Genomic DNA, 26,803 nt, shown 5'->3' with positions numbered 1-26,803 from the left:
AGATGTGCACTTATGCCATGATTTCAATTCTATTAGATATACAGCAATATCAGAAGAAAATCTCTCACCCAAGGCATATTCCATATGTTCCTTCTCAGTACTTTATTTTCAGGCCTGCGAGAGAGAAATGCACTTATTCCATTAATAAAGCCTGCGACTTGAAGTGCAGTTCCACCCTGGAAAAAATAGAAATGAGAAGCTTTAAGTTCATTTTCCATCAATAGCTTCTACATTAAATTTGTTCAGCTTACAAATGAAAAGGTGGTGTTATTTTTCAAGCTGTGTGCCTGTAGGCCTCAGCCTTGTCGGTGAAAGCAGCCTTTCATTCTCATATGGAATCCACGGTGAGAGGGCAGAGATCAGCATATACATTTTGGTCCGCTTCTGTAAGATGGCTTCTTATTTTAGGTAAAGTTCATAATGTTACTGCTGCTATGAAGCCCCGTTTAATGTGTATATAGAGGGCAATCAAAAGTCTAATAATGGGAATGTACTATGAGTATTCTGCTACAGGAACAAAAACACCGCTTCCCTGCTTTCCTCCCCTCATTAAACTTCATTTGTAAAAGTTGAAATACAAACGGTGTAGTACAGCAGTTTTGTTCTTTTAAACCCCTCTCCCACACTGTAATGATTTCCTAACCTCCCAGTTCTCAGCTCTCTGCTTTATCAGTAGAAAGTAAATCTCCCCCTACCATTCACCCGATGGATTTATTGCCTTTGTGAACATCGCATTACCCTTGGTATTACTGCAGCACAGCTCGCAGTCCTTATTTTTACCAGAAGCTTTAGACAAAATGGCATTAGCTGATAGAGAATCCAGCATGCACTGTGGAAAATGTATTCATCCTGGGGCCTTAAGCTTTGTGAATAGCAGAGGTATAAATAAAAAATAAAAGAAATAGGTCACTGGTCTTCCAAATGCCACCCTTGCAAATGGGGCTGGGAAATTCCAGCCTGAGGGGCTTCACAAAAAGACGAAAAATAAGCATCTATTTTCCAAGAAATTCCAAAGTGGTGAAGACTTCTCAGGGATCAGTGTATTACTTTTGGTAGACAAAGGGGTAGAAATGGGTGCCAGGGGTGCTATATTATTTGGGTTTTTTTTCTGGGTCAGTGGTACCATAATCTTTTTAACAAACAACTGTTTAATAGGATTAGGAGGGAAAAGATTCCTAAAAATTAGTAAAATTAGATTCAGAGAGCAGGTTGATAGTGACAGATAAAATTAGATGGTAACTAAAAGCACTGTTTAGCAGCTCTTATTCAGCTGGCTGGTGAAGAAAACAGTCCTTCAGTCCACATTGAGGCAGAATTCATTCGGGTCAATGCAAAGCTTGCTGATAGCAAGGACTGCCGGATCAGGCCCCTACCAGCCAGCATTTGGAATGTGGGTAAGCACTTCCCAGCCAGCATAGAGGGTGCAAAGCTTTGCAGGAACAAAGAAAGAGGCATTGATTTGCCTGGAGGAGGAAGGGCCATGCTCTCATTCTTTGAGAATCTTTTCCTGGTGACCTTGGCTCTCAGCAGGGTGCCTGGCACAGGTAATCCAGTTGCTTTGCTTCCATCTGTGGTGGAGCCTATGGACCAAGGTTTTCTTACCTACTTCATCAAATAAGACATGGAGTGGAGAATCGCTACAAACCCATAGTAGTACAAACCCACTGTGGACTTTGACACCCCACCCCCCCAAAAAAAGAACGTGTATCAGCTTCACCAGTCCTATGTATCTGAAAGGCATGAATCAGGTGCCTCCAAATAAGAGGGAAGCGAAGGAAGGGTGTATGATGCTATATATATGTGTTCTTCTTGTTCAGCAGCTGCTGTCTGAGCCATTGTAATGCACTTCTGACATTTCCAACCTTTTTTCCACAGATGTCTACATGATGGCTTGATGTCCACATGAGACTTATGTCCACAGATGGCTTTAACTATAAACTGAGGTTGCATAGAAGGCTGGAGAACTTAGAGGGCATGAAATAAGGTTCTGTAGCAGCACTTCATGTATGATTGCAAGAGAATGCCACATGTGTATTTATGTGTGCATGCATTCTCTTATTTACTGAAAGTATTATTTTGTCTGTTAATAGTGTGATAACAGACACTATCGGGAGTAGCTACTTCAGCATTTTCAGAAAGCAAACCCTTTGTTGCTGCTGAAGCCTGTGCAACCCTAAATCAGGTGCCTGTGTTCTGCCCTGTCATATGCTATTTAGGTCTAGTGCTTTTCTGCTGCATCAAGCTGAAACAAAATGATTTTCATCCCTGCAGTTAGTAGCTGGCTGCAGTTGGATAAATTGAAATGACTTTTGGGAAGAGTCATGGAGGAGGGAGAAAAGACTCCCCAGGAGATGAGAAGGGGAACGCAATTTATGCTGATTTGTAATCCTTACACACAAAAAAAGGAATAAACACAAAGTGTTATAAATATATTGTTCCATTTCATCTTGTGGGTATTTTATTTTTCTTTTTTTTTTTTTAATGTATCGTGACCTTAATATCTGCCTCTAGGAGCTGTTGTCCCTGGATTTCACCAACAGCTGGTTTTCTTTTGATACATCCCAGAATCTTCCCATTGATTCCTACAGTGTGTCAGAGGAGATCAGCAGTTTGTTGACCTCTTAGTCTTCAGTGTTTATTATGGCTTTAGAAGTCCACGGTTGTCCTCGAATGCAGGTTCAGCCTAAAACAAAAATAGGTCTTTAAAATGGCTGATGGCAGCCCAAGGGAACTGCTGCCCTTGGGCACGTCAGACAACGTTTGTTGAGATGATATTGATGACCTAAATGGGCCTGGTGAATCAAAGGTGTAGAACCTCTGCTCTTGTAGCTGTGCAGCAATGAACAAAAGGCTCTTGGTTGCTAGCACACAGACCTCTTGCTCACTCCTAAGGCAATCCTATCTCCACGTAAAGCCTTCTCAGCCTTTAGAAAAGGGCAAACAGTGTCTTGTTTAAAAAAGTGTCAAGTCACGCTTTTATTTTGACTGTAGTATTTGTATCTTTTAGCTCTTGCTGGTGTGTTTCTATAGGAGAAATCCTTTCTTTGATAATCTGCAATTAGCATTAAAAGATGACTTTGTGTACAGCCCTCTGTGATCACATAGCACAGATATGGCTGAGATGTTCTGCAGCAGTAATTGCTGTTGCAGTTTTGTACTTGAGCCTGAAATAAAACAAACTGAACATGTACAAAAGGGAAGTGGGAAAAGGCTTCCAAAATGAATCTGGCAGCTTCAATGAATGGGCCTTAAGTCCATGCTTATTGAAAATAACTGTACTGCTGGAGAATAGAATAAAATAACACCTCTACTATTATATGACACAATTGCAAACTGAATCCAAACAAACGAGCTGAGTCTCTAGGGTTGGATTTGAGGTTACCTGTCAGTGCAGCTAAAGAGAAGCAGGGATGAGCTGGGTGTAAGTTCACTGCAACAGGGTGGTGACTGGGCTGGCTGGAGAAACCTATAAATGACAGAGCAAGGTGAACATAGTGAGAGAAGTGGAAAAGGAGTGTTTGTTACAAGGGGAGCTGCAGAGGAATACAAAGCCAAGAAAAAGGAAATAGGAGACATGAGGAGGAAAAGATAGAATGGAGAGAAACAAGAAACCTTTTTGTATGAAATACTGAGTGTACATATCTACAAGCATATACACCTCATGCAAGGTAAAACACACCAGGTTTTTAATCATCTCTTTATGATTAGAAAAATATCAGCCTCTCCACTCAGTCACTCTGAAACAAAGAGGAATATGGGCTTATACTACACAAGAATCTGCAGGAAGAGAGGAGTAGTTTTCTACCTTACTTGAACTCCCTAAGCCACAACTCATTTGTAATTTACTAGCATTGTTTTCTCACTCCAGAGCCATGAGTCTCCATTGCGTGCCCTTCTTGCTGGCAGTGCCCTCTGGCTCCTGCTGGTGGCCCTGTGCAAACCCATGTTTGCTGTGGGAATCTGAGCCAAGGCAGCAGCATTTGTGCTTGCTTCTGTAACGATTTGCTGATCTCAAGGGCTTTAGACCTGTACTTAAATGCACAAACTACCTACAACTGCCTCAGGAAGCAAGATTCTGTGCTCTTACTGGGTAAACTTAAAGCATGAAAGAACCTAATTTGGAGGCTGTAGATCACTGGCAGCTTTTACTAAAGACTCAATTCAGACATAAAAGCTAGCAGTTCTGTCTGCGTATCCCCTTAGACCATGTTTGTAGCATTACTATCTCACACTTAGCATACAGATTAGAAACAAGGTGTGCAAGAATAGCAGCAGCATTAATGTGCCTTACGGTGACTCTTTGTAAGTGTGAGGACTGTGATGAGCAAAGCAAATGGAATACAAGGGATAAGAAGGAAACCTGTTGCCATAACTTTCATTTTAATCTACACTTATCTTTCTTAGCAATCTTTCCTCTTTGTTGATTCGTCTGTGCCCAAAGGCTGTTTCTGGCTGGTTGGTGCTGGTCAGTACTTCAAAGAGATGGGGAGGAGGCAGGACTAAATGGATGGAAGCACAAGTTGTGATAGCACCTGCAGAGTCAGCAAAATCCTGCTGTGTAGGACGTCAGGGGAGTTATCTTCTCCAGGACAATGTTAAAATGTTCCATCCTTGAGTCAACTTAAGCTAGACTGATTTGAGTACAAAAGAGTGCTGCATCCCGGGGGTGAACCACCTGCTAACCAGCCCCCCCCCCTTTTTTTTAAGCACTTGAAAAAACACATAATATAGTACATAACATTCAAAAGAAGTTTTTGGCTGAATAATTCCTCTCTTGGTGTTTTAAGGATGCCTGCCCCTTTCTCTTTCTGGCAGTTGTTCTCAGAAATATTATATTTCTCTAGGAAAAAAGGAAACACAGCCCTCATGCTTCATGGCTGATGGCAAGATTGCATCCATATCAGCTGCTGAAGGGGGACTGGAGATGGGATTAGAAACAAGAAGGGACTGCAGAGGAAGATTACTTCAAAAACTCACTTGGGGTCTGAGTAATAATCCTAATAACTACTGCAAACATAAGTATTTTCCTCAGCACTGCTGTTGCTCTCCCAGATGGGAGAATGTCACAGATGTGCTGCTTAGAGATCTTTTTGTAATAAGGGAAACTGCATGGAGTAGCAAATAAAATCTCAGTGCATTTATTTATCCAAAAAGTGGTTCTAGTTTCTGAACTGGATCTGTGAAGGCAGTGAGTTTGCATTAAGCACATGCAGCTGAATTTACAGTTTGGATTCACCATGGTAGCTTTTTGTTTACTTAACACCCATCTCTGTCTCTCTCTGCAAGCATGTTTTGGTGTGAGATCTGCTTAGTCCAGCTCACTGTTCAACAGAGCAGGGAAGCGTAGTTTCCAGTGTTTGCTTATATAAGGAGTAATAACTCATTATAAATGAGTGTTCAGCTTTAATGAACTTTTCAGGAGTCTTACTTGGATGTGGTTATGCATAACTTCCTTCAGTTCCTCATGGGGGCCATGAAATGGATCTTTGGCTTGTATCCGTAAAAGAGCATTTCCACTTATTCACTCCTTAAAGTAATGTGGAGGGTGAATGAGTCACAAGAAAACTGCAAACTCAGACTGTCCCCTCTTCAGTTAAGGTTAAGTGTCTGAAAAGCTCTCCACACCAAGTACAGCAGTTATTGTAACTGCTGCAAGACTTAGGTTGTCTCAGGAAGAGCTCCAACTGCGTTCCTCGTCAGCCTGGTTTTGCTGCTAATTCTGTGAGTAACAGATGAAGTGTGATGTAAATGAGGATCAAAGAGCAGTCTTGTCTCTTTATTTTTGTAGAGATTTGTACCTTCTCTTCTGCTGAATAATAGTTATATGGTAAACTCTTGGGAAAGGAAGATCTTTCTGCTCCATCCTTGAACAGCGCTTAATGTCGCAACAGAATTTCCATCCTTCCTAACGAAAAAGGATTTTCATATTTTGGGATGCCAACGTCAAGCACTGCAAAAATATAAGAATTATGAGTTATCCAAGGCAGGGGCAGCTTCTTGTAGCCAAGAAGTCCCCTATGCTTACAGATCCTGTGAGCTGCCATGAGTTTAAATACTCAGCTGGTGGATTTGAGAACAAATTAGAGATTCCTAAATTGAGATGTGGCTCATCCGAAGCAGGATGAGCTCAGGTGTGCAAGTTAAACATAGTAGCAGCCCCATTGTAGCTTCTGTGAGCATTAGAAGCCTACAGTGTTTATCTTTGCTGAAAGGCTATGTTAACAGGCTGTAAATTCAGGTTGGGCTTCCTCTCAGCTTGGAAGACAAATCCGGATTGTCTGCATTGTGTAGTTGTGTCATTCTCTCATGCTTTTATTTACATGTATTTTCCTGTCTTTCCTTAGTTTGTCTATCAACATTCAGATCTGAAGAAAGCAGTGTAGCCTCAAGATGTATTAGAACATTAAATGAGCAGCTCTTACACTTCGCTAGTAGCATCCAAGCTTCACAGATAATGTTTCCCTCTCCTTTTCTTTTCAAATAAGCAATGGATACTTCAAGAGGACTAGGGAGGATAATGAAGAGTTAACCACGGAAATTGACCAGAACCAAAAACTCTGTTATTTGAATATCCCAAAGCACATTTAATTTGTTTTTTGGAGGAAAAAAAAAAACAAAAAAACAACGTACAGCTGACAGCATCCACATCGTGCCTTGCAGCTGAGCTCTTCAAAGCTTCCTAAGGGATTTGAAGCACCTATTTTCATTGAAATAAAAGATAGCTGATTTTCCTAGTGTCTCAGGGAATTTCAGTTATGTAAGAAACACTATAAAAGAACAGCCTCTGAGCAATTTCAAATCCCAAGATTCCTCACAGGCGGTGGAAAGAATTTATATAATTTTGATGGACAGTGAAGTACCAAAATATGCAGTTTGGGGGGGAGCTGAATTTAGTGCAATTCAGCTGACAGAGGAAGTTTCAGAAATACTGAAATCTGCCTCAGCTGCTCTTAGAATTAAAGCTATATTCAAGAAGTTTAGACATTCTGGTTTAGAGGTTCTCAAGGATTTCATTACTACATTTTCATGTGAAACATTTCAATTTTTTTGTTTTGATATGGCTTTTTTTTTTTTTTTTTTTTCTTTTTTTTTCCCAAAGCTTTCTCAAATAGACCGACATTCTTAAAAGTGAAAAGAAAATGTGAAGGGACCTGAATTGAGGACTAAATACCTTATTTATCCTTTTTTTTTCATGGACTATTTTGTGAGGGCTTTATCTGGATACTTGAGAAAGAAAATGCCTGAAGAAAAATAAATGCTCCTAGGAGCAAGGTCTTCCATTATACTAATAATTATCCCATACTGTAAATCTAACAATCAGAGCAACCTAAGTTGTTGAATGGATGGCCCTTCACACTAGCCTACCTACTGGGAAACAAGCTTGAAATACCACTATTAGCAGCAGTGTATTCCCTACTACATTTAGTACTTAAATTCCCCAGTTGAGATTACCTGTGTATTTGGCTTGTAAATGAAAACTTCTAAAGAAAAGAGGTGACCACATGAAGCACAGGTGGAAATCCTCTTGCTAGGGTAGGATGGAGGCAATTAGGGCCCCTGAGGCTGGTGCAGAGTCGTGCAGGAAGCCTGGAGCTGACATCTGATCCCCCTTATTCCCTAAGCAGGGCTGCAGCCACTTAATCACACTTACTCTGCCCTTGTACTTTGCAAATTAAAGGAGCATATTTGGAAGGTCGACACAGCTAACTAGGTCATAGTCTTCTGTTCTGCTTGTGGCTTCTCAGCTAGGGCCAGCAACAAGGCTTTTAATGAACGTTATTTTGCAAGACACATGTCTGTCTAGTTCATTCAGAGCTGTGATGAGATGTAGCAAATCATTTCACATAGAAAGATGAAAGGGAAAAGACTTACTTAATAAAACAAATCTTGCTTAATTGCTGTGGTTAGTCTCCTGCCTGGTTTTATGGGTTCCTGCAGCTGGCTTTAATCTCCTGATTTACGCTGGGAACAAAGAAGGAAAGGAGTGAAGTTAAATCATGGCAGGAAGAAGCTGAAATTTTTCTTGGCAAAACCCAAGAAGGTTAGGGACTTGCTGTAGAGTGCAGCTCAGAAACCAGCCAGCAGGGGAGGCTCCTAGCATTTCAGGAAATAGGGTAAAAACCATTTCTTACAATGTAACCTCCAGTCTCAAGGGCTTCCCCCTGCCTGGGCAGCTAATGGCAGAACTGCAAGAAGCATTAAAACTCCACAGCAGTCTGACCAAAAGGGGTCAGTATTTGTTAAGTTGAAGCACCAATTTGAAAAATATAAATAGATGGGGATTTACATGAGGAAATGCAGAGGATTTAGCACCAGCATTCTTCTTCCCCCTTGTCCAGCATGGTGTGGTGCGGCGTGCCCATGCTTAGCTCTCACAACCCCAGGACTGTCTCACAGATGCCCTTATCCCCCTGCCCCCAGTTAGACCCAAACCTGCATCTGTCTTCAATATTTACATTGTGAATGTTTCCTAAAGAAAAGTCTTCCAGCACAGCAGCTCGGACAACAGATGTGAGCTGAAGACGCTGTCTGTGCAATGTAGTGGTCACTGATCTAAAACTAGGCTGCGCTCAGATCAAAGTACAGCATGCTGAGAATAGCATGGCATTTATGAGGAGATGCAGAGCTAAGTATAACCCCGTGAAAAGAAACAGTCTAACAGGACCAGAAGGTTTAGTGTCTGGAAAACGATTCCAGATACTATGGATCTTACTGATCTTAGGAATTTAGTGTTGATTTAGCTTTTTATTCTCTAGGGCAGCTTTGTCTGCTCAAGCTGCTGCGTAAACTTTCTCTTAGAGTGCATTTTGCCAACTGCTAACCCAGTGTAGGAGCCAGCTGTTGCTGCTGCTGAGGCACAAGCCTGCTCCCTCTTTGCCTGAATAAGGTGCTAGCATTAATCTCCAGAAGATTAGCTTCCTGCTTGGATCGCTGAGAGATCAGATAAGCAGCAATGGCTGTGCCAGGGAAGTGCAGAAACATGAAGAAAGACTCTGCTTTGCTGGTAGATCTCTTATCTGTATCACAGCACACCCAGACAACACATCTTCACTCAGGTCTGTGCTTTGAGGATGACTTCCTTTGCAGTAACAGAGGTGATCATAGAAGCATAGAGTGACTTGGGTTGGAAGGGACCAATCTGTCCTGTCTATAGCACTAGCTGCAAGTGGTAGAACCCTTCTGTGGCCACAAGCACATATGCAAGATTAAAATTTAAATTTAAATAGGGAACTGTCACTTGAGCTTTTGCAATTGTAAGTCACATCTTCAGCTCTGGCTGTTGTTGATTCAATTGCTTTTCTGTTACTTTCTTTATCAGTTCTATACTATTATGTCCAATGACTGCTGAGATATCTTGTAGTTTGAGGACAGTGAAATGGAACGGTAAGATTTTCATTTGCAGCTGATCAGCATGCAGAATCAGAAACATCACTTCCAGGTTTGACACTTTAGGAAGGTAAGGTGCTAAGTGAAAGTTTTTGTATACAGTTTCGAATTGGAAACTAATTATTTGGTTGGAAATCGCAAATTTAGACAAATGTGTTCTGAGATTGTATAAGTCAACATCTTTGTTTGGTCTTGATGAAAATCATGTAATGCTGTCTAGGTGAGCTGGAGACTTTTCTTGTTCTGCAGGCAGTGGAATGTTATCATTTTTCCTTTGGGAGAATTAAAGAGAGAAAATTAAGTTACCCAGTCATTTTGAGACAAAGTTGAGGAAGGGATTTCCTGTGCTGTGAATTAACAACCTTAGAAGTTGAACCAAGAAAGTCTTACCACTCTGGCTACCATGTGTTCGTAAAGCTTCAAAATCCCATTCAGATGGAATTCTCAGCAGTGTGGGACTGAAGCTGACCTCTGGTGTTCTGTTCTGTTCTTAATGATGGTCTTTCTTTTATCTTTCCATTGTAAGGTCTGCTTTCGACAGGAGATCAAAAACTGCGCTTAACTTTTCATCAAATCCAAATAAATTAGCTGCTGCCCTTGAAGTTTTGTGCATGTGTAGGTGGCTTGCTTAGCAGGATCTGGGTTTGGATCCAGAGGAACGATAAGGGGACTTTGGTTACTGGTCAGCTGGCTTTGGTTACTGGCTTTGGACCTTGTGTTCATCAGTACTACTGTGGAGAGTACAGAAGAACTTAGTTACCCCCACAGAAAATAGAGTACTTATCAAGAGTAAAATTGGAGTGGGAGATTCTAACTCTACTTGGATGGAAGTTCCAGTAACAGCTTCTGGCTGTGCTGGTGTATGGATTGTAGAGCTGTGCAAATGCCTCTCAGGAGATATAAGCAAACACAGCAAAGGGGAGATTTTCCAGTCGGAGTTGGGAGCCCTGCACTAAGGGAACCTGGAGTACTTCAGCTGTTTGTCATCTCCATTTATTGTCGCTGTGCCTGCTTCACTTAAGTAAACAGAGCTGGAGTATATATATTGCATAGATTAGGTGGGTAAATACAGGAGACAGTCGAACAATTTGGCCTTCAGGTCGTCGGTCTCAGGGTTTATTGAGGTATAACTATAACTTACAAATTTTTATATACAAAGTTGGCACTACTGATTTTAAAAAATTCATGTTTAATCACAAGCATACAACAAGGTCAATAGATTTTTGTTAAGGAATTAAATAGACTTTTCCTTGCTAGCACTCAAACCCTAAGTAAATAAAAAATTAAGTGAAAACATTCGTAGCATATGGGTACAGATTGCATTTAAAAATGCATGGGGCTCAGTACCATCTGACTTAATTCTGATTCATCCATTGACCTTGTTATATAAAACTTAATGTCCTTTTTAGAGGGAGAGTTGCAAATTGCGCTTCTGCATATTTATTTAGGAAGTTCAATCTTCTGGGTGTTCATACCCTAATTCCAGTGCTAAGTGCAATCACAACATTGATTTTTCTCACTAAACATAACCTACTTTGCTCTGGTATGGAATTTTTTTTTTTTTTTTTTAATGGGCTTTATATAATGGCATATGTGAAAAACCACTCAACTTAATGCCCCATATTGTAGTTAATTAACAAAATGGCATTGTAGCTGTGGTCTTTTGTCCTCTGGCAGTGTATTTTACTGCTAACCTTGACCATCCTAATTAATAGAAGGCCAGGTATTGACTATGTCAAGCTACATGATGGAAAGAGCAATTTACAGCTGCTGAGGAAGTTGTAATTCTGTTGAAAATTCAAACATGAAGAACTTCATTTTGACTGACATTACACCATTCCAAAGCCCATCTTGCGCAGCTGAACAAAGTCTTTAAAAGATCAGTTTTTACTCCTCCTCATTTCCTAGGCAACAGTAGTATCCTAAAATACGTCCACATGTCTTCTTAAACACATACTTTCCAAAGCATTTGGATGAATTTGCACAGATGTCAGGACTGGTGGCAATGTTTTCTTATGCGCGACATGTTTATTTGTATATTGTTTATTTATTTGAACCACATGCTGAAAAGCTTAATGGGGCTTAATGCTTTAATGAACCTTCAGTAACAGAATTGATTATCTGCTCACTTTTTCTAGCTTTATTTCTGAGTAATTCAATAGACGGCACTAGAGATGCATCAGGTTTGTCAAGTTTGCACTAGTTTTGCTACAAGACTGTGATTTGCGACGGTCCATCCTGTTCCATGTTGCAAATGAGAGAATTAAGCACTCTGCTTTTCTACTGAGGAAAAACAAGGTTTTCTTTTTCAGTGCCTTAAATTATGTTTTGTCTCAGTGTTAACAAAAAAAAACCCAAAAAAGCTGCAGGACGACAAGTACGCTGTCTCAAATTATTCATGACTGTTTTAAAAGTGTTTAGTGTCTGAAGAAATGCATTCACATTGTCTTACGTCAGTCCTCTGGTCTGGTGGAATTTTGTCCTTCTGTCTCTTAAAGGAAGGTCTGCATAAGTACCTTTATTGCTTACTGTTGATGCTTTGTAATAGAGCTGAAGGTCAGCAGTTAAGTGTTCTGCACCCAAATAGCATCTTTACTGGGACTTCATACAAATGTTACTTAATTAAGCGAATGTTCTTTAATTAACCCTCCGTACAGTTATTGCAGATGACACTGGCATCACTGCATTAATACAGTTAATTTTTCAGAGGACATAACAACTAACAGTGGCTGAAATTTGTATCCTAGAAGAATACCACTAAATTAAAGTCTTGTCTTAACCAATATTCTCTCCAGGCTGGAGATTTCAAAAGAAACAGAAATTTCTTTGGAAATCTGTCCTAGTGATGGATTTGCCAGGCAGAAGAGCAACAATCCATCCATGGGTATCTACAAGAATGCCATACAAAATATAAATGGATTGTTCAAAAAATCTCTAGAGAAATATTCATCTGTGCAACAATGAACTACAAACTTGTCCTGATACAGGTGAACAGAGCCTTACCAAGTCTGTTATGTTGGGGCAAATTTATCTTTGAAAGAAATTGTTACTGGAATGGAGAAATGAACTTCAAGGGCAGGTTTTCCTGCAAGTTAAGTTTTTGTCATATCTCCAGCCTAGTGTTGGCAGAACATCAAAAGGCGCACAGTTAGTTGGTTCTGTCCAAAAAACACAGTAGGTTGCCTTAGATCCGCATTCATGAAATCACTTTCTTAATTTACTGATGGATTAGAAACATGTTTGATTTTTAGCTTACTGTTGATATCTTGAGACTTCTATGCCTCTGCTACATTAGGAAAATCATAGTCCTGGAGGTCCGTCTTAAAAGCTTTCTACAATTTCTGTTTCAAACAGGGCAAAGGTGAAGAAAGGTGTAAATATTCTCAACGCAAAGACAAGTGACCCACAGCAATGGGATGTGAAACAAGAGGTGGGGAATGGTGGAAAGCATTCAACCACAACAGTCATTTGTCAGAGGATGGCACCAAGTTCAAGGAACAGGTATGAAACCCCATATTCTTGGCACTTGAAGCTCATTTATATCCATAATAGCATTCACTCATTGGAAGACATAGTGATCATAACTACTATTCATAGCTACTAAAACTATAGCCTGGAAATCTGGAGACATTTACGTTAACTGCAGTACCATCTGCTGATCTGTAACAGGACATCTCAATTTCCTGGTAATAAAATTAATCAGTTTAAATTAGGAAAAGAAAAGAAAAGAAAAATAGGTTAGGTCTTGGGCTTGGGAGATGGGATCATTTTGACATGGATATAAATTCCTTAATTTAAGAGGTTTTTACTGAGCATAATGTTTGGCTTGTTTCTCTGTACGTATCACAGCCCTGTGGATGGCTCGTCAAGCAAACAATTCTTGCCACTGTAACTTTCAGGCATTGGTACAAAATAACCTAAAGATTTAGAATATAGTGTCTTGTTTGCAATACAGCAAAAATCCCCTTTTGCAAAGCAGTACATCTTCCAGAACTAGCAGGCCATGCACTGGTAACTCAGGTACTGGTGCTCTGCGTTTCGTATGGTAACTGTCAGACAGAGCCATGCACTCCAGTGAGAGCTGGTATGAACTGGACTGCCAGTGTTTGCTTTGTGTTGGGTTTGTGCTGAGACATGGTCTGGCTGTTCCATGGACATAAAAGTGGTGCTTTTACAGTCAGTCTGACTTTTCCATGACACCTAGTGTAGTCGCTTATTGCTGGTTTCAATGGAAATCATTTAGCTCTTGCTGGGTATCATTTTAATGAACTCTTAGAAAACTGCTGTACATTAGTCCATGCCCAGCATTTTTTAGTACACATCTGAACAATGTTTCAATAGCTCTGCACTTATTACTGGCCTCAAACCTGGGTTAGTTGAAGAGTGGCATAAAATCTTCATTGGATGTTAGGTTAGTCATTGCTTTCCCATGCAGTGGGTTTCTACTACCTTCAGGTACAGAAAGCTGAGCAGGTTTGAACGTTTGTATTCTGTGCCCAGTCAGAGTGCATGGGAAGCATTAGATTTCCATACAATGTGGAAGTTTCCATTGTCATGAGCAGCTCACTGATGCAATGTGCTTCACTCTTGGTAACACTGCAGCTAGTGAGATTTCCAGCAGAGAATTTGGAGGGGAAGGAAAACGAAAAGTAAAAATAAATCACCGGATTCTGCCAGAAATAAGAAAAAAAATGTTTTGAAAGGGAAAAGGTGGCTTTAGAACAGCATATAATTATGTGTGTGTTTACAACTGCAGAGCTATAATAGTTGGGTTATCGAATTCCAAATTAAATCTTCTTAATATAATTTGCATGAAATCTAATTAACCTATAAAAATATTTTTAGTGCTCATTATGCAAATAAAAGTCAATGCTTTAATGAACGCCTCTCTATATTTATATATGTAAATAGTCCCTGTCTTCTGAAAGCCTGACAAGCCTAGTTTTGAATGAAATGACAATGCATGAGGAAGAGCTGGATGGTGAAACCTAGGTGCAGTACTGGGATCCCACTGGTAGAGCATAGGATGCTGTGAGCATTGCAGTTACAGTGTCACTTGGAGCCCACTGTGCAGAGCACAAATATTCTAGTTAGTTGATCAAATTTGTTCGGGACTTGCAACCCCCATCTGGGCTCTTTCTGTGCTGCCACCAACTTTTTCAGGGTGGTTTAGCAAGGCAGTTCATTTGGGCTACGTGCAATTCTGTAGCAAGGTCAGCATAGATGCGAGGTACCATGCTAGAGCTCCAGCATCAACACAGAATAATCTTTTCCTGCAACAAATTCATAGATATTGGTTAATTTTAGCAGGAAGAGGTATTTTCCATAGCCTTTGCCAAAGAGTTTCTGAAAAGTAGTAAACATTTACACTTCTTGAATGCCTCATGAACGTTCACACAGTTTGTCATGAGGATAACAGCATGTTCTTCTCTTTGGCATGACCAGCTCTTTCTATCATAGCTCAGAGAACTGAGTTAGCAGAAAAGAAGAACGAGGGGTCTTCTGTAGTTGCAACCAGCAGGTGTAATTTGGCTCTCTCTTCATATTTTTGCATATGCCATGCTGGCTGAGAAGTCAGCGTATTTCTTAAATACGTAGTAAATTCTTAGTGCCTTGGTGTGCTGCCTCCTACAAACTTGTGGAAAATAGATAAATCTGTATCCCAGGATTCATTCTGATCATAATGAGGAGTGTGATGTAGTTAAGCACATACTCTGGAACTTCTGGCATTTCTCTGCATGCTTGTTTTAGTGGGGATTCTCCTAGGCACACTATGGTGAGCCACTGCACTCTTTCCCCTTCATATCCATGAAAACAAACACCCAGACTCAATAATTATTTTACTTGCTGTGTTGCTTTCCTTTCCTTGCCTCTTTCCAGTCGTGTTAGTGTATGGATATAAGTATGATGTAAGCATTGTGAAGCAAGCAGTTTGTATCCAGGTGCAGCACCACTCAGCTTCTAACAGCCATGATGTAATGGAAGTAATAAAAAACAAAGGGGCATCTTTCAGGTAAATCATATCAATGATGGCTTATGGCTAAATATTGAGGATATGTGGGCCATGATTTTGTAGTTTTTTAACAAATATTTGTTCTCTTTAAATTTGTGCCACTAAGCCACAAGCCGTAGCTTAACTTTGATTTATTCAGAAAGACAAGCACTACAGCAAGAAACTGAAAACAGCCTGAAATCAGCAGTGTTTGTTTGCCTCGTAATGCCATTTGTGCTGAGATTCTAGTAACTGTTGATGAAGAAAGCAACAGTGTGTTGATTAGTGAAAACAAGACACAGACTACTGCTTGGTCATTTGTTTTCCCTTGTTGTTTCTTGTGTCTGGAGGACAGCTGGTGGGTTTAAAATGTGTCCTCAGGACAGATAAAGAGAGACTTCTGTTTGCTATTACTACCAGTTGCGTGTCTTAGCCTAGCATCCCTTTGGTTCCAGTCTAAGGCAAATATGGTTGGTTTATGATGTACCACATCTATGCTGAGAGCAGCTTCAGTAAAAGGTCTCACAGTTGCTGTGTAGCTCATTCTGGGTTGCTATCACAGCATATAAAAGCTGTTCTGAGAGAGACCAGAGGTTGTTTTTAACCAGCAGCTGTTGTGATGTCAGGTGTGAGGATGATAACAGTAGATTAAGGGTAAGATCATGAAGGGTTAGGGGAATTTCTTAAGCTGGCTTCTCTGCTAAAGCCAGGATATCCTATACCTGCACTGAGAGGCAGCAACAGGGTCTGATCTAGGCCTGACTCCTCTTCCTACTCCTTCAAACCTAGAGGTGGGCTGGTACGAGCTGCTTCAGTCTGCTCTTGGGCTGATGTCTCTGCATGTGGATGTTGTACTCTGTTACTTTGCACAAGAGCGGAGTCACCCAGTGCTCCTGATTTCTGCTAGCACAGCAGTGCCTGTCTCCTTAACTGGGCAGAGAAACAGTGTGTGGGAGAATGGAGAGACATTTAGAAAAACTGACATAATGGAAAACTGCTGTGATGTAGCACTTTATCCTCTTGGCCTTGAACCTTTTGAGAGGCCCGTGGGCTTACAGCTCTCCAGCCATCTGTCTGATAAAGAGGCAGACTCAGGAAGAGTGCTTCCAGATGTTATGTTTATATGTTTCAGACTGTGTCACAATCACTTACTTCCCTTGCCACAAGCACACACACTTTTATTTTATTATTTTTTTTAAACGCTGGCTGAGTATCGCATGGGAAAAGCTAATGATGTTACCAGCTCATGTTTCATATCGTCAGGGCATGGAGGAAAGCAACAAAGCCTTTACAGTTGTGTGCAGGCCCTTCCTCTGTCTGGAAGCACCATGTGGGGATTTCAGCAAAGTGATGGAAAACATAAAAGTAAAGCATATGTGTACAGCACACCTGAAACCTGGAAAACTGCTAGCCATGCGGTGTGTGTGGCTGGCCATACCTGAAGACAAACAGCCTCTGCCCAGTGTGTGGATACACAGAAGACTGTCCAGATGTTACAAATGAGCTTGAAGTTATTAATTATTTGGAATCCGGGTCACCTTCCCTTGGCACAGTTTGGGGTCAGTGTGGTTTGCAAAGCTCAGCAGACAGGCAGCAGTGTCTGTTGATCACAAAGCCCTACTGTAAAGTCTGAGCAGAAGACACCAGTTTTCACAAGAACTCAAAGATTTGGTGTTCATGAATCAGGATTTTTCATTGCAGTTTTTTTTTTTGTCCTTCTGACTGAGGCAGGATCAGAGTTCCCATGGCTCATGGTGCTGCTAGTATAGTAGTAGATGCTTGGGAAGCTGGTTTGTACAGACCTGAGAAATGCTTTATAAGGAAGACATCAGCAGTGGATATCTTTTATTATTGAAGCCCAGGAGAGAATTAATTTCCTTTCATTTATATGAAAGTCACATGTCAAGAAGTGTTATGGCCTTCTGAGTATTGCATTTTAAGCATTTTGCATATTTTGATGCAGTCTCTTAGGCTGCTGGCAGGTTACCAGTGCAACCCTCAGAGCTTCCAATGCCAGTCACGATGTGATGTGCATCTGTCTGCTTAAAATGGCACACAGGAATTTACACATGCAGCTTTCAATAACAATTTCAGGAACAATAAAACTAAGCCTCTACCTATTGCTTTAAAGGTTCTTTCCTTCCACGCTTTCTCATCTGATTTACCCAATGATTTATCTTTGCATGATGTCTTTGCATTTTAAGATTTCTCTTTATGTTAGGATGCCTGCTTCAGGTCAAATTAGGGCACAGATGTCTCCAGCGCACACTGTAGGTGCCAAAGATTCGCTGGACATCTGCACATATGGCAGAGGATCAGCCAGCTGTGCCTCGTAATAGTGTCTTTTCTAGGGCGCAGAAGAGCAGGGTTAGAAGGTTGCTTCCCAAAGGAGCCCTTCATACGGCTCCTCTTTTGCTGCTTTGAAAGTCAGGAGTGTTTATCAAAGCACTGAGCTGGGGACGGAGGAAGGATGAAGAATGCCTTTCGGATCTCTTTCAAGAGTGAGCTGTCTGCAGGAAGGAGGCAGACAGTCCGTTTCCGTTGCCTCACTCTGTCTGTCTGCTGCAGTGTCTGCATGAGCTGTCTTCAGGGGGAATATTTGTATCTTATGCCTCGCTGTTTGAGCAGGTACTTGTGGGAAGCAGGACAACCTGTTGAGCCATATGAATCCTGAGTGGTTTTGACTTAATTGGCTGCCCTCAGCTGCGTTAGGGGAAAGTAAATTTGCTGGGAGCCCATGGGAGCAAGCACTCTGAGTGAAGCTGATGCACCCTTTTGATTCAGTGTGTTCAGCAGTACGAGTTCAGAAAGATTTGCATTTGAGTTAACGTTGAAACTGTCGTGATGACAGCATGTCTGTTCAGTGTTCATCTAGCACCTCCATGCAAGGCCCAGCTCCATACCTGGTGTGTCTTGGCCCTGCCATAGTCAAAATAAATAACACTGCTATCAGTCAGTAGTTTTGCTAGAAATCTGTGCTTAGCCTGTATCAGCATAGATTCTTGCTTTAGGACAGAAAATGGCCAACCCAGAAAGCCAACAGGATCTGCATGAGTGCTGTGGAAGATAATAAACAGAAAGTATTTTCTTTCTTATCAGAGGTCATGATCCTCTCTCGTCTGCTTGAAAAAGGCACTATAATTTGATATGTTTGAAAGCCTGTAGTTACATACCATTTAAATATATTTACATTTTAGGAATTAGTTAATAAAGAGGAGACAATGAGATGCATGAAATTAGATCCATTCATGATCTCTACAGATGTTGCAGCCTAATTCCAATAATTTTATTTTTTATTCTTACATTTTTTTGTCTGTTTTGGAGTTGCTGAGTCTGTTGGGAAGCAGAAGGACCGGAACACAAAAAGAAAGGTCATTCTTCACATTTTTCTTGCACAAATGAAAGCATCAGGCTTGTTTGCTCAGCAAATCCAGAGAGTTTGGAAAAGCTCTTCACAATACTTATCAAAACCAAATTCTGGATGTTTAGCCAATTCATGCAGTAACCCAGCCTTGCTGAGAAAACTGTCTCATATGCTGCCAATTCCTTCCCTCTCTGCCAGTCAGGTTGAAAGTATTGTTTTATTTCATTATTATGTAAATAGAGCAAAGCCCCACACGTATTAAATTGAACAGGGTGTGCAATCGTGGAGTAATTGGACAGTTTTATATCCATTCCAAACTGATAGGCAGATTCAATAATAACTGTAATTTCTGATAGCCAGGGTGAGATTATTTTTTGATTTCTGACAAAATAGTCATTTCTCAGAGGTTGACTGGAAAACATACTTTCTACTCTTCAGCCTTTGGCTTATGTCTGAGCATGTGCTGTGCACAGCGCCTGGAATATAGAGTAGGGAAGGCAGCCTGTCCCACTTGCATCCTCTACAGAAAGCTGCTGTATTCTTGCCTCTCACACACAGCAGTCCTCATTGCTTTTCATTTTAATGAGATGCAATTCATGGCTAGGTTGTCTGTGAAAGTCTTTCTGATGCAGCATGTTCGTGGGCTGACACTTCTCTTAATTTTTTCACTTTGCGCGTTAAGTCTTGAGCTTTAATTTTAGGCAAGGTCAGCTCTTATTTGTCTGTGAGAGCTGCCATGGCTAGGATGTTCTAGCAGCCATTGTAACACAGCTGTCCTTGTGATCTGGAGACAGAGGAAGATAAGAGACAAAAGATGCAGAACTGGGAGGGGGAGAAATCTGTGCATGTGTATTTTTTCTCACACTCTCTTTGAAGCAGAAACATCTGCTGAAAGCCATAAACAGCTGAGTTCAGCAATCCCACATCACGCTGCCAAGCAACTCTGCTTTTCTCTGTAACTTTCACAGCAGAGGAAATAAATCAGTCAGGCAAAAAAGAATGAAGAAAATTTAGGAAAATGCGCCAAAAGCCAAAACTTTCTAGAATATAGTGAATAAGATCTTTGTTAGCATTCAGCTGAGCAAATTGAAATATTTCATACACATGTGTACCCTCTATGCCATTGCTTCTTGAAGAATTCTGTAAGAACGAAACTCCTCTGAGCTCATTTGAGTTTTATTGTACGGTTATTATGCAGTGATCCTAAGCACACAAGTACTGCGTTCATTTCCTCCAAGAAGTTGATGGGCATCTTATTTTCAAGGTGCTTAAAACTGATGAATAAAGGCCTCTGGAAAATGCACTATAATCACATAGAAGAGAATTGGATAATTTTGAATGTTTTCCCCATCTCTGCCTCTGTCGGATCAGTTGCAGCTAACCTGCTGGCTGGAGTCAAGTGTCACTGTTTACCTGAGACCTTTCCATTTCTGGGGGCAAAGAATGCTGTGTAGACAGGTGAGCTACTTATTTCAGGCTGACTGAAATTTACTTTTCCACACAAAGACTCTTTGATCTGATGAACTACTACCTATTTAAAACACAGATGAAATCTCTTCTTCCTTACCTTGCTGTTATATAATAATGCAGACTGCTACCTGAGACAGAATTTTCATATAGAGGACTTAGTTGCAAGTCTTATGAGTTAAGTGATGTTGGTAGGAAACCAGCAGATGATGGTAACTGCTGACTGGGAGGATTTTATGGTGTGTTGGTGGTGCTGTGTGGTGCTATCCCTCCAGGCACCACTCCTGGCTGTCACTTCGGTTCCAATCACTAACCTCAGCTGCCAGAGAGTGTAATTAAATAAGTGATGTTACTTGTGTACCTGCTGCAAGGGGTGGTTAAGCACTATTGCTGCACTGCTTCCTCTTTGTTCAGAGATCACATAATCTATCTTTCATTATTGCACCTCTCACAAGGCCTAATTAATAAAAAGAATTTCAAAATAGAAAGAAAATTCAGAATGAATTCAACTGCATTTTATTAGGCTCTGCTATTACAGCCATTGCATGTCTTCCAATTGGAGATAGTTGTAATGAAAAAATGGTTTTATAAGCACATTAAAATTATCACTTAAAACCACTCATATGATTGATATGGGGTTCACAGAGAATGTTTAGTCTTCATAAACACTTGGCAGACCTGACTGTTGCCTCATTAATGCCAGTTTTACACTGGTTTAGCTCCACTGAGTTGAGTGGAATTAAGCTACTTATTCCCACTTCTATAATTTGAAACAGGATCAAGTTTTACACAGTCATAAGATGTTTGTTTAAATTCATTTCCAGCATCCAGTTCTGTGATTATAAATGAATCAGTTTGGGTACCAAACCAGCATGTGATTCTGAACTGGAACAATCTGAAGACCTCATCTGACACCTGTGGTTAGTGCATCGGTCCACGTGTGTTTGGTTGCAGAGTCAGCCTGCCTTTCTTACTGCCGTCTACTGAAGTGTCAGTTTGAATCTTGCAGTGGGCTGTGGTGCCAGACTCCAGCATTCAGTTACAGACTTCCCCTCACACTGTTCCCACACGTAGTGCATCAGCAACATTACATCAGTGCTTGGAAAACCTTACTCTCCTGCAGTTATCTTAGAAAAGTTACAGCAAAGCTTCCGATGAGCACAGTGCTCTTCCTACAGCTTCTATTTAGCCACAGTCTCTTAAGTGTAAATCAGAATAGAATTTATCTTACTGTCCCAAATGCATGTACAAATCACCTGCTTTGAGTTGGGTTTGGTTACATACGTTGGTGGGTCTGAAGGGACATAAGGAGTGTTTTAGGGGATACTGTGTATTTCCTGGCAATTGAGCAATGGAGAAGTAGGCTATTTTAGAAAGCAATAGAAGGCTGTAAGTTCTCAAAAGCTTAGATATGATCCATCAATTTCTGACTAAGATGCCTGGAATTCTGTTACTTTCAGTAGATGATATTGGATAATTAAGCAAGCATTTTCTTTTATAACATTTTTTTCTTTCAAAATTAAGAGTGGAAAATGAAATTGGACTTGCAATTTTATACAAAATTGCCAATTTTCTTTGAATGCACTTTTTTCTTAAGGAAATTTCCTGGGAAAATCTGTAATGCTTCCTTACTACTTTGGAGGGTCCAAGTGTGTAGTGTGTACAGCTAGAACAAATCAGTGTAGTCCACTGAAAGGATGTCAGTTTATTCTACTGTCATTCACAAAGAACTTTTCCATTATTACTTTACCAACATGACTGCAATTTCGCTGGGAAGCAATTTTATTAAAGAAAACTGAGATGCTTGTTGTACCACTGTTTTTTGGATAAGTCAATGCTGAATTCGAGACTGCTTGCTGGGAATTTCAGTTCCAGTTAAATTTCCAGGGAAGAAATCTTAGCTTGAGTGAAGCAAATAGCAACATTTCCTTTGCAATCTGAATTTCACCCAAAGTGTAGGTTAAATTCTTACTGCTGTGTCTACCCCTGTTTCTGACATACAGCTCAGACAGCTAGGTAATCTCTTTCCTGTTCAAGACTGTGAACAACAGCTTACACACTCCCCTACCACATATATACCCTCATACATGATCGTAATTATTACAAAAGCAGTTTTAAGTAGCACCTCATTGATTTTTGGTTTCCATGCTGTAAATTAATGGACTAAGCATGCACTCTTTGTAATCACACAAGTAGAAATTCAATAATGGCTCTGCCAGAGTATTTCAGTGACCTCAGACACTGATTTCATCCCGATTTCAACTTACTGTTAATGAGACTGGCATATTTAGCCAGCTGACAAGAATTTCAGTGTTTGTGCCTGTGCTCTTACCTAAGTAGTCTACAGCTTCTGTGTGGCAATGTTCAATGCAATACACAAAGCAAAGGATGTTTCTGATGTATATAATTTGCAAGAAATATTGTGCTCAATTAGATTTCAACCAAATCAGAGCTCAGCAAGTACTGCTGACAATCCCCAAAGGAACATACTCTGTGGTTAGTTTAGCAATTGTTCAGCCAGATTTAGAGTCTTTAATTGTATTTGATTATAATTTCTTATGGCATTTTTGTTATCTGTGTAAAACTGATAGGATGGCAATGCTTTCCACTTGGAGATGCTATTTCTCAATTTTTGCTTTGAGAAATGCACAGCGATTGAATGAGACTGACTGGGAGGGGATATTTGTTTGGCTGTACTAGCTTAGTTCCACCGTTTGGTTTTACCTGCTGTGATCGTGGTGAACCAGTAAGCTCTTATTCATTTCAGATGAACAGCATTTAAAGATAAGTAGTAGTAAATGCAAGCAGCTCCTAACAGTATTCTTATTTAGAAAAGTTCACTTAGAAGTGCAATGGTAACTGCAGGGGACTTGATCACATTAGTAACTCAGCTTTTACTAACATTTCTCCCAGAACCGTTCAAGTAGGGGATTGTTGCCACGTTCTTTTAATTAAATCTGTATAAATTATTTTGACAGGCAGCCTCTCCTGCTCTTTTCACTATTCCTGGGGCTGATAGAATTGCTGAGGTGAGATGAAACATACAGTCATCAAACAGAATTGCCACATCCTTCAGTGATGCAAATCAGTAGAGAATTGTTCCGGATCCAAATCACTCTGTGAATTTATATATAATATAAAAATGTATATAAATAAGTATACATAGACACAAAAACAAAGCACACAACCAACCAAGCAATCAAACTAAAACACCTAAGGAGATATCCAGAGTCACAGAACAGATTTCCATTTAGGGTAGAACTTAAGACATTCAAGGACAATGGTTTTCACAGACCTGACCAACCACACCGTGCATAAATAAACAGGCTCTGACTTTATAAATGTTTAAGAAGTGTAAACTCTCTCCACCACTATCTACTCTCAGAGGAATGCTGATTTCACTGGCGTAAGTGCTACACCTCAACAGCTGTTTTTGAAATGATGTATCTGCAGTTGGCAGTAGAAGTTGTTGTGCTCTTTAAATGCAAATTAATATCTAACTATTAAAAAAAATTTTTTTTAAAAGTAAGCAGGTTTTGAATTCGGAGCCTTATTCAGCATTCAGTGAAGTCTGGAGAAGAATGTCCATTAGCTTTAGGTCCTGCTATTGATGAACTGCTTCAGAACAGCTTGTACATCTCAATCCATTTAAGAACACAGCTGCCTAGAGGACAGAGGATACGAAAAAGAAATGCTTCCCTTTTAACAACTCTCTGTTGTTTTCTTCAGATTTTCCCAAGTCGTTTTAGCATCCTTCCCTTAGAGCTCTTCAATCAAAGGCTCAAACATCCCTCTTCCTTCTGTTTGCTTTTGTAAGTACCTTTACCACTTCATAACACTTTGGTTTTACCCTCCTTACTAAGTGAAGGTCTGGGATTCAATTTGTTACTGTCCTGTTCTGTCCCTTTCTTCTTGAGATCATCTGAACCCTCACAGTTCTCCTTTTAAGAAAGCACATCTCTTGTCAGGGTGTTGTGAGCCATGAGGTATCTGGTGGAGTTGGAGCACATTATGACCCGTGGCCTCACTTGCTTCACATAAAGCTTGGAAGAGAAAGGCTGCATTTGCACTTGAGTCACTTGAGCAGGGATGCAGCCTGGAAAAGTGCAGGCACATGAGCATGGGAGTGCTTCCAGATCCTGCAGTTGGCCATGACCCATTGGTTGGACAGATAAATGCTTTAAATACTGAAGTGCAGTAAATCATAATTCAGTGGTGGCATATTTCCTCTGCCACCAGTTCTGAGTTCCCCATGTACCTCAGACAGAGAGAGGAGATTTAGTTCCAGTGACACTCTCCAGATAAAAAAAAAAAGTGCTATTTTATTTGGAGTAAACAGTTGACTGGGATATTTGTCAGGCACTATTATAGCTGTTGTTGCATTCTGTGAAATTATTCATGTATATACAAGCATGAGTTCATTTTGCCAGGAAGCAAGGCCATTAATCCTGACTACTCTGAAGCTGTGTGCTGGTGGGCTGTGGTGGGTAAAGTACTGCTCAGACTGCTGGGAGACTTCATCCCTTTGTAATGTTAATCAATAGTGAATAGCTCAGCTCTGCATAAGAAGTTTTTCTTATTTAGGAATATTTTTTTCTTTTTCATCTTTCATTTTTTTCTTGCAGTTTCTTACATTTGATTTCCTCTATCCCTTATTTTACTATATATTCAATGTTTTGTCATATGATAAATCTTCACAAAGAAGTATCTAGATTTTTAATTTCTGTATGCTATTTTACCATTGAACCTGATAATTTGGTATTTCCTGAGTAAAGTCAAAAATATGCAGAAAGATCTTCTGGTCCGATGAAAATGTTAGAGAGGTTAGTTAGGTTAGTCCAGTTCCTTATATGAAGATTTGACATTATGAACCCTGCAAGATTTAGAGATGCTGCTATGTAAACAATGATTCTTACAATTAGGCAGTAATACAGTTTTTGAAATCTAATTCTTCCTTTAGCCTGTTAATTAGAACAATTCCAGATGTTTGTAAAGACATACTCAGTAAATTAAACCCTTTAATTTTGTAGTTCCTTTTTCATCTTTAGCAAGGAAAAGATGGGCTCTTCATATCCCAAGGCTTCTGCACAGTTCAGAAGCCTCAGATGCTCTACAGATCAGCACTGACCTGTGCACTAAGTCACCTGACCTTGTGTACCTGATCTCAGCAGTGTGGGTTTGAAGAAGAGAAGGATTCAGAGGGGTAATTAGCTGGGTCACCAAGTGGGCAGGCTTGGCAGGAGTGCAGGGAGCAGAACCGCTATGTGTGAGCAGGATAGAAACGAGGAGATGCTTGTCCAGACCAAATCTCTCCTCAGGCTCTACGAGATTTCTATCTCTAATTGAAATCAGGTGCAGATTACGTGAGCATTTCAACTTCTGTCTTCATTGTCTCTGTATTACTTTCTCAGATCTTGATGCTTCTGACTCCAATAGCCAAAATCTTTCAATTATTGTCACTGTCTGAGTAGCTTAATGATAATAATCCTCTGTAGGGAAAAAGAGAGTTTAAGTGAATGGAAGTGATGATTAGATGCAGGGAAAATATGCCAGAAGCCGTTCTCACTTCACTAACTAGATGTAATTTAAATTTTTAAAGAAGGTATTGAAATTACAACTGTTGGAAGAGAATCCAGGGCTATAATGGCTGTTATTTTTGTAAAGGAAGTCACCCTTCTCCATGGAGCTGATATGGTGAAGTCCTTTGTGTCAAAAATTGCATTGTGCTAAGAGTAAGCAGGAATTTAAGTTTTTGGAGAGAAGTATATACTTTGAATGTATAACTGTATAGTTTACTGTACACCATTTGTGGTGTTGGCTCCCTTTTGTGCATTACTATCTCTTAGGCCATGAAAAACAGACTCAGAGCGTTTCCATGTTGCTATCAGTTAGTTGACAACATTTTGACAATGGTATAGTGGATATATATATATCTAAACCCAAATCTGTTCTCATTTAAATTGAAATAAATTGCAACGATACTGGAAAACTTAGTTTTGCAAGTACTAAATCTGCAGTCTCTTCCAGAACATCCTAAAAATCTGTAAAATTAAAATTTTTGTAGGACTGATTTCCCTCTAGTCTCTCCTGTAGAACAGTTTCCATATTCATTTTTCTTTTTTACTTTGTATTAGACCTACTGATGTGGGTAGAAATTACCTTTGTAACTTCTCCCTCTTCTAAGGTATGTACTGGAGATAATGACCATAATTCATCTGCTTGATGTTCAGGTTAAAAATACCAAATGCACTCAGCTCAGTCATCCCTCCTGCTTCAGTCAATTTCTGTGTAGAATACTGATTTGATTAATTACCCATTTGGAGTACACCAGAAGTTGCTTGGATGACCATCATCTAATGGCTGACACGTGGGAACTCTTTGCCATAAAAAGGGTTTTGGCCTGTGCCAGTCCCAGAGGCTGTAGTGACAGGAGGAAGAAAAGGAAAAGGCTGCTATCTTGTATCCACAACATTCAATTTAAAATCAGTGCACTTTCTCCTAAGCGTGGCATTTTGGGATAGAATTCAGTCATTTCTTATTTCCTTATGGTTCAACAGCATCTGTCTGAGTCATGTTCTCTGATGACATGTGGC

The 26,803-nt window shown here is 40.2% G+C and overlaps 1 protein-coding gene across 2 annotated transcripts in view; it reads left to right on the top strand.

Annotated features, from left to right (window-relative positions):
* TMEM132C (transmembrane protein 132C) overlaps positions 1 to 26,803 on the top strand; it is a gene marked incomplete at both ends in the record, with an annotated part of 178,194 nt that overhangs the window by 83,946 nt on the left and 67,445 nt on the right. For both annotated transcript variants that reach the window (XM_079544058.1, XM_079544057.1), the window contains one exon: positions 12,742 to 12,888. In XM_079544058.1, the coding sequence (XP_079400184.1) occupies positions 12,742 to 12,888 (147 nt within the window). The remainder of the gene's footprint in view (positions 1 to 12,741; positions 12,889 to 26,803) is intronic.

This window comes from Tetrao urogallus, assembly GCF_951394365.1.
Source record: "Tetrao urogallus genome assembly, chromosome: 17".
Lineage (NCBI taxonomy): Eukaryota > Metazoa > Chordata > Aves > Galliformes > Phasianidae > Tetrao > Tetrao urogallus.
This window is presented reverse-complemented; position numbering and strand designations above follow the sequence as displayed.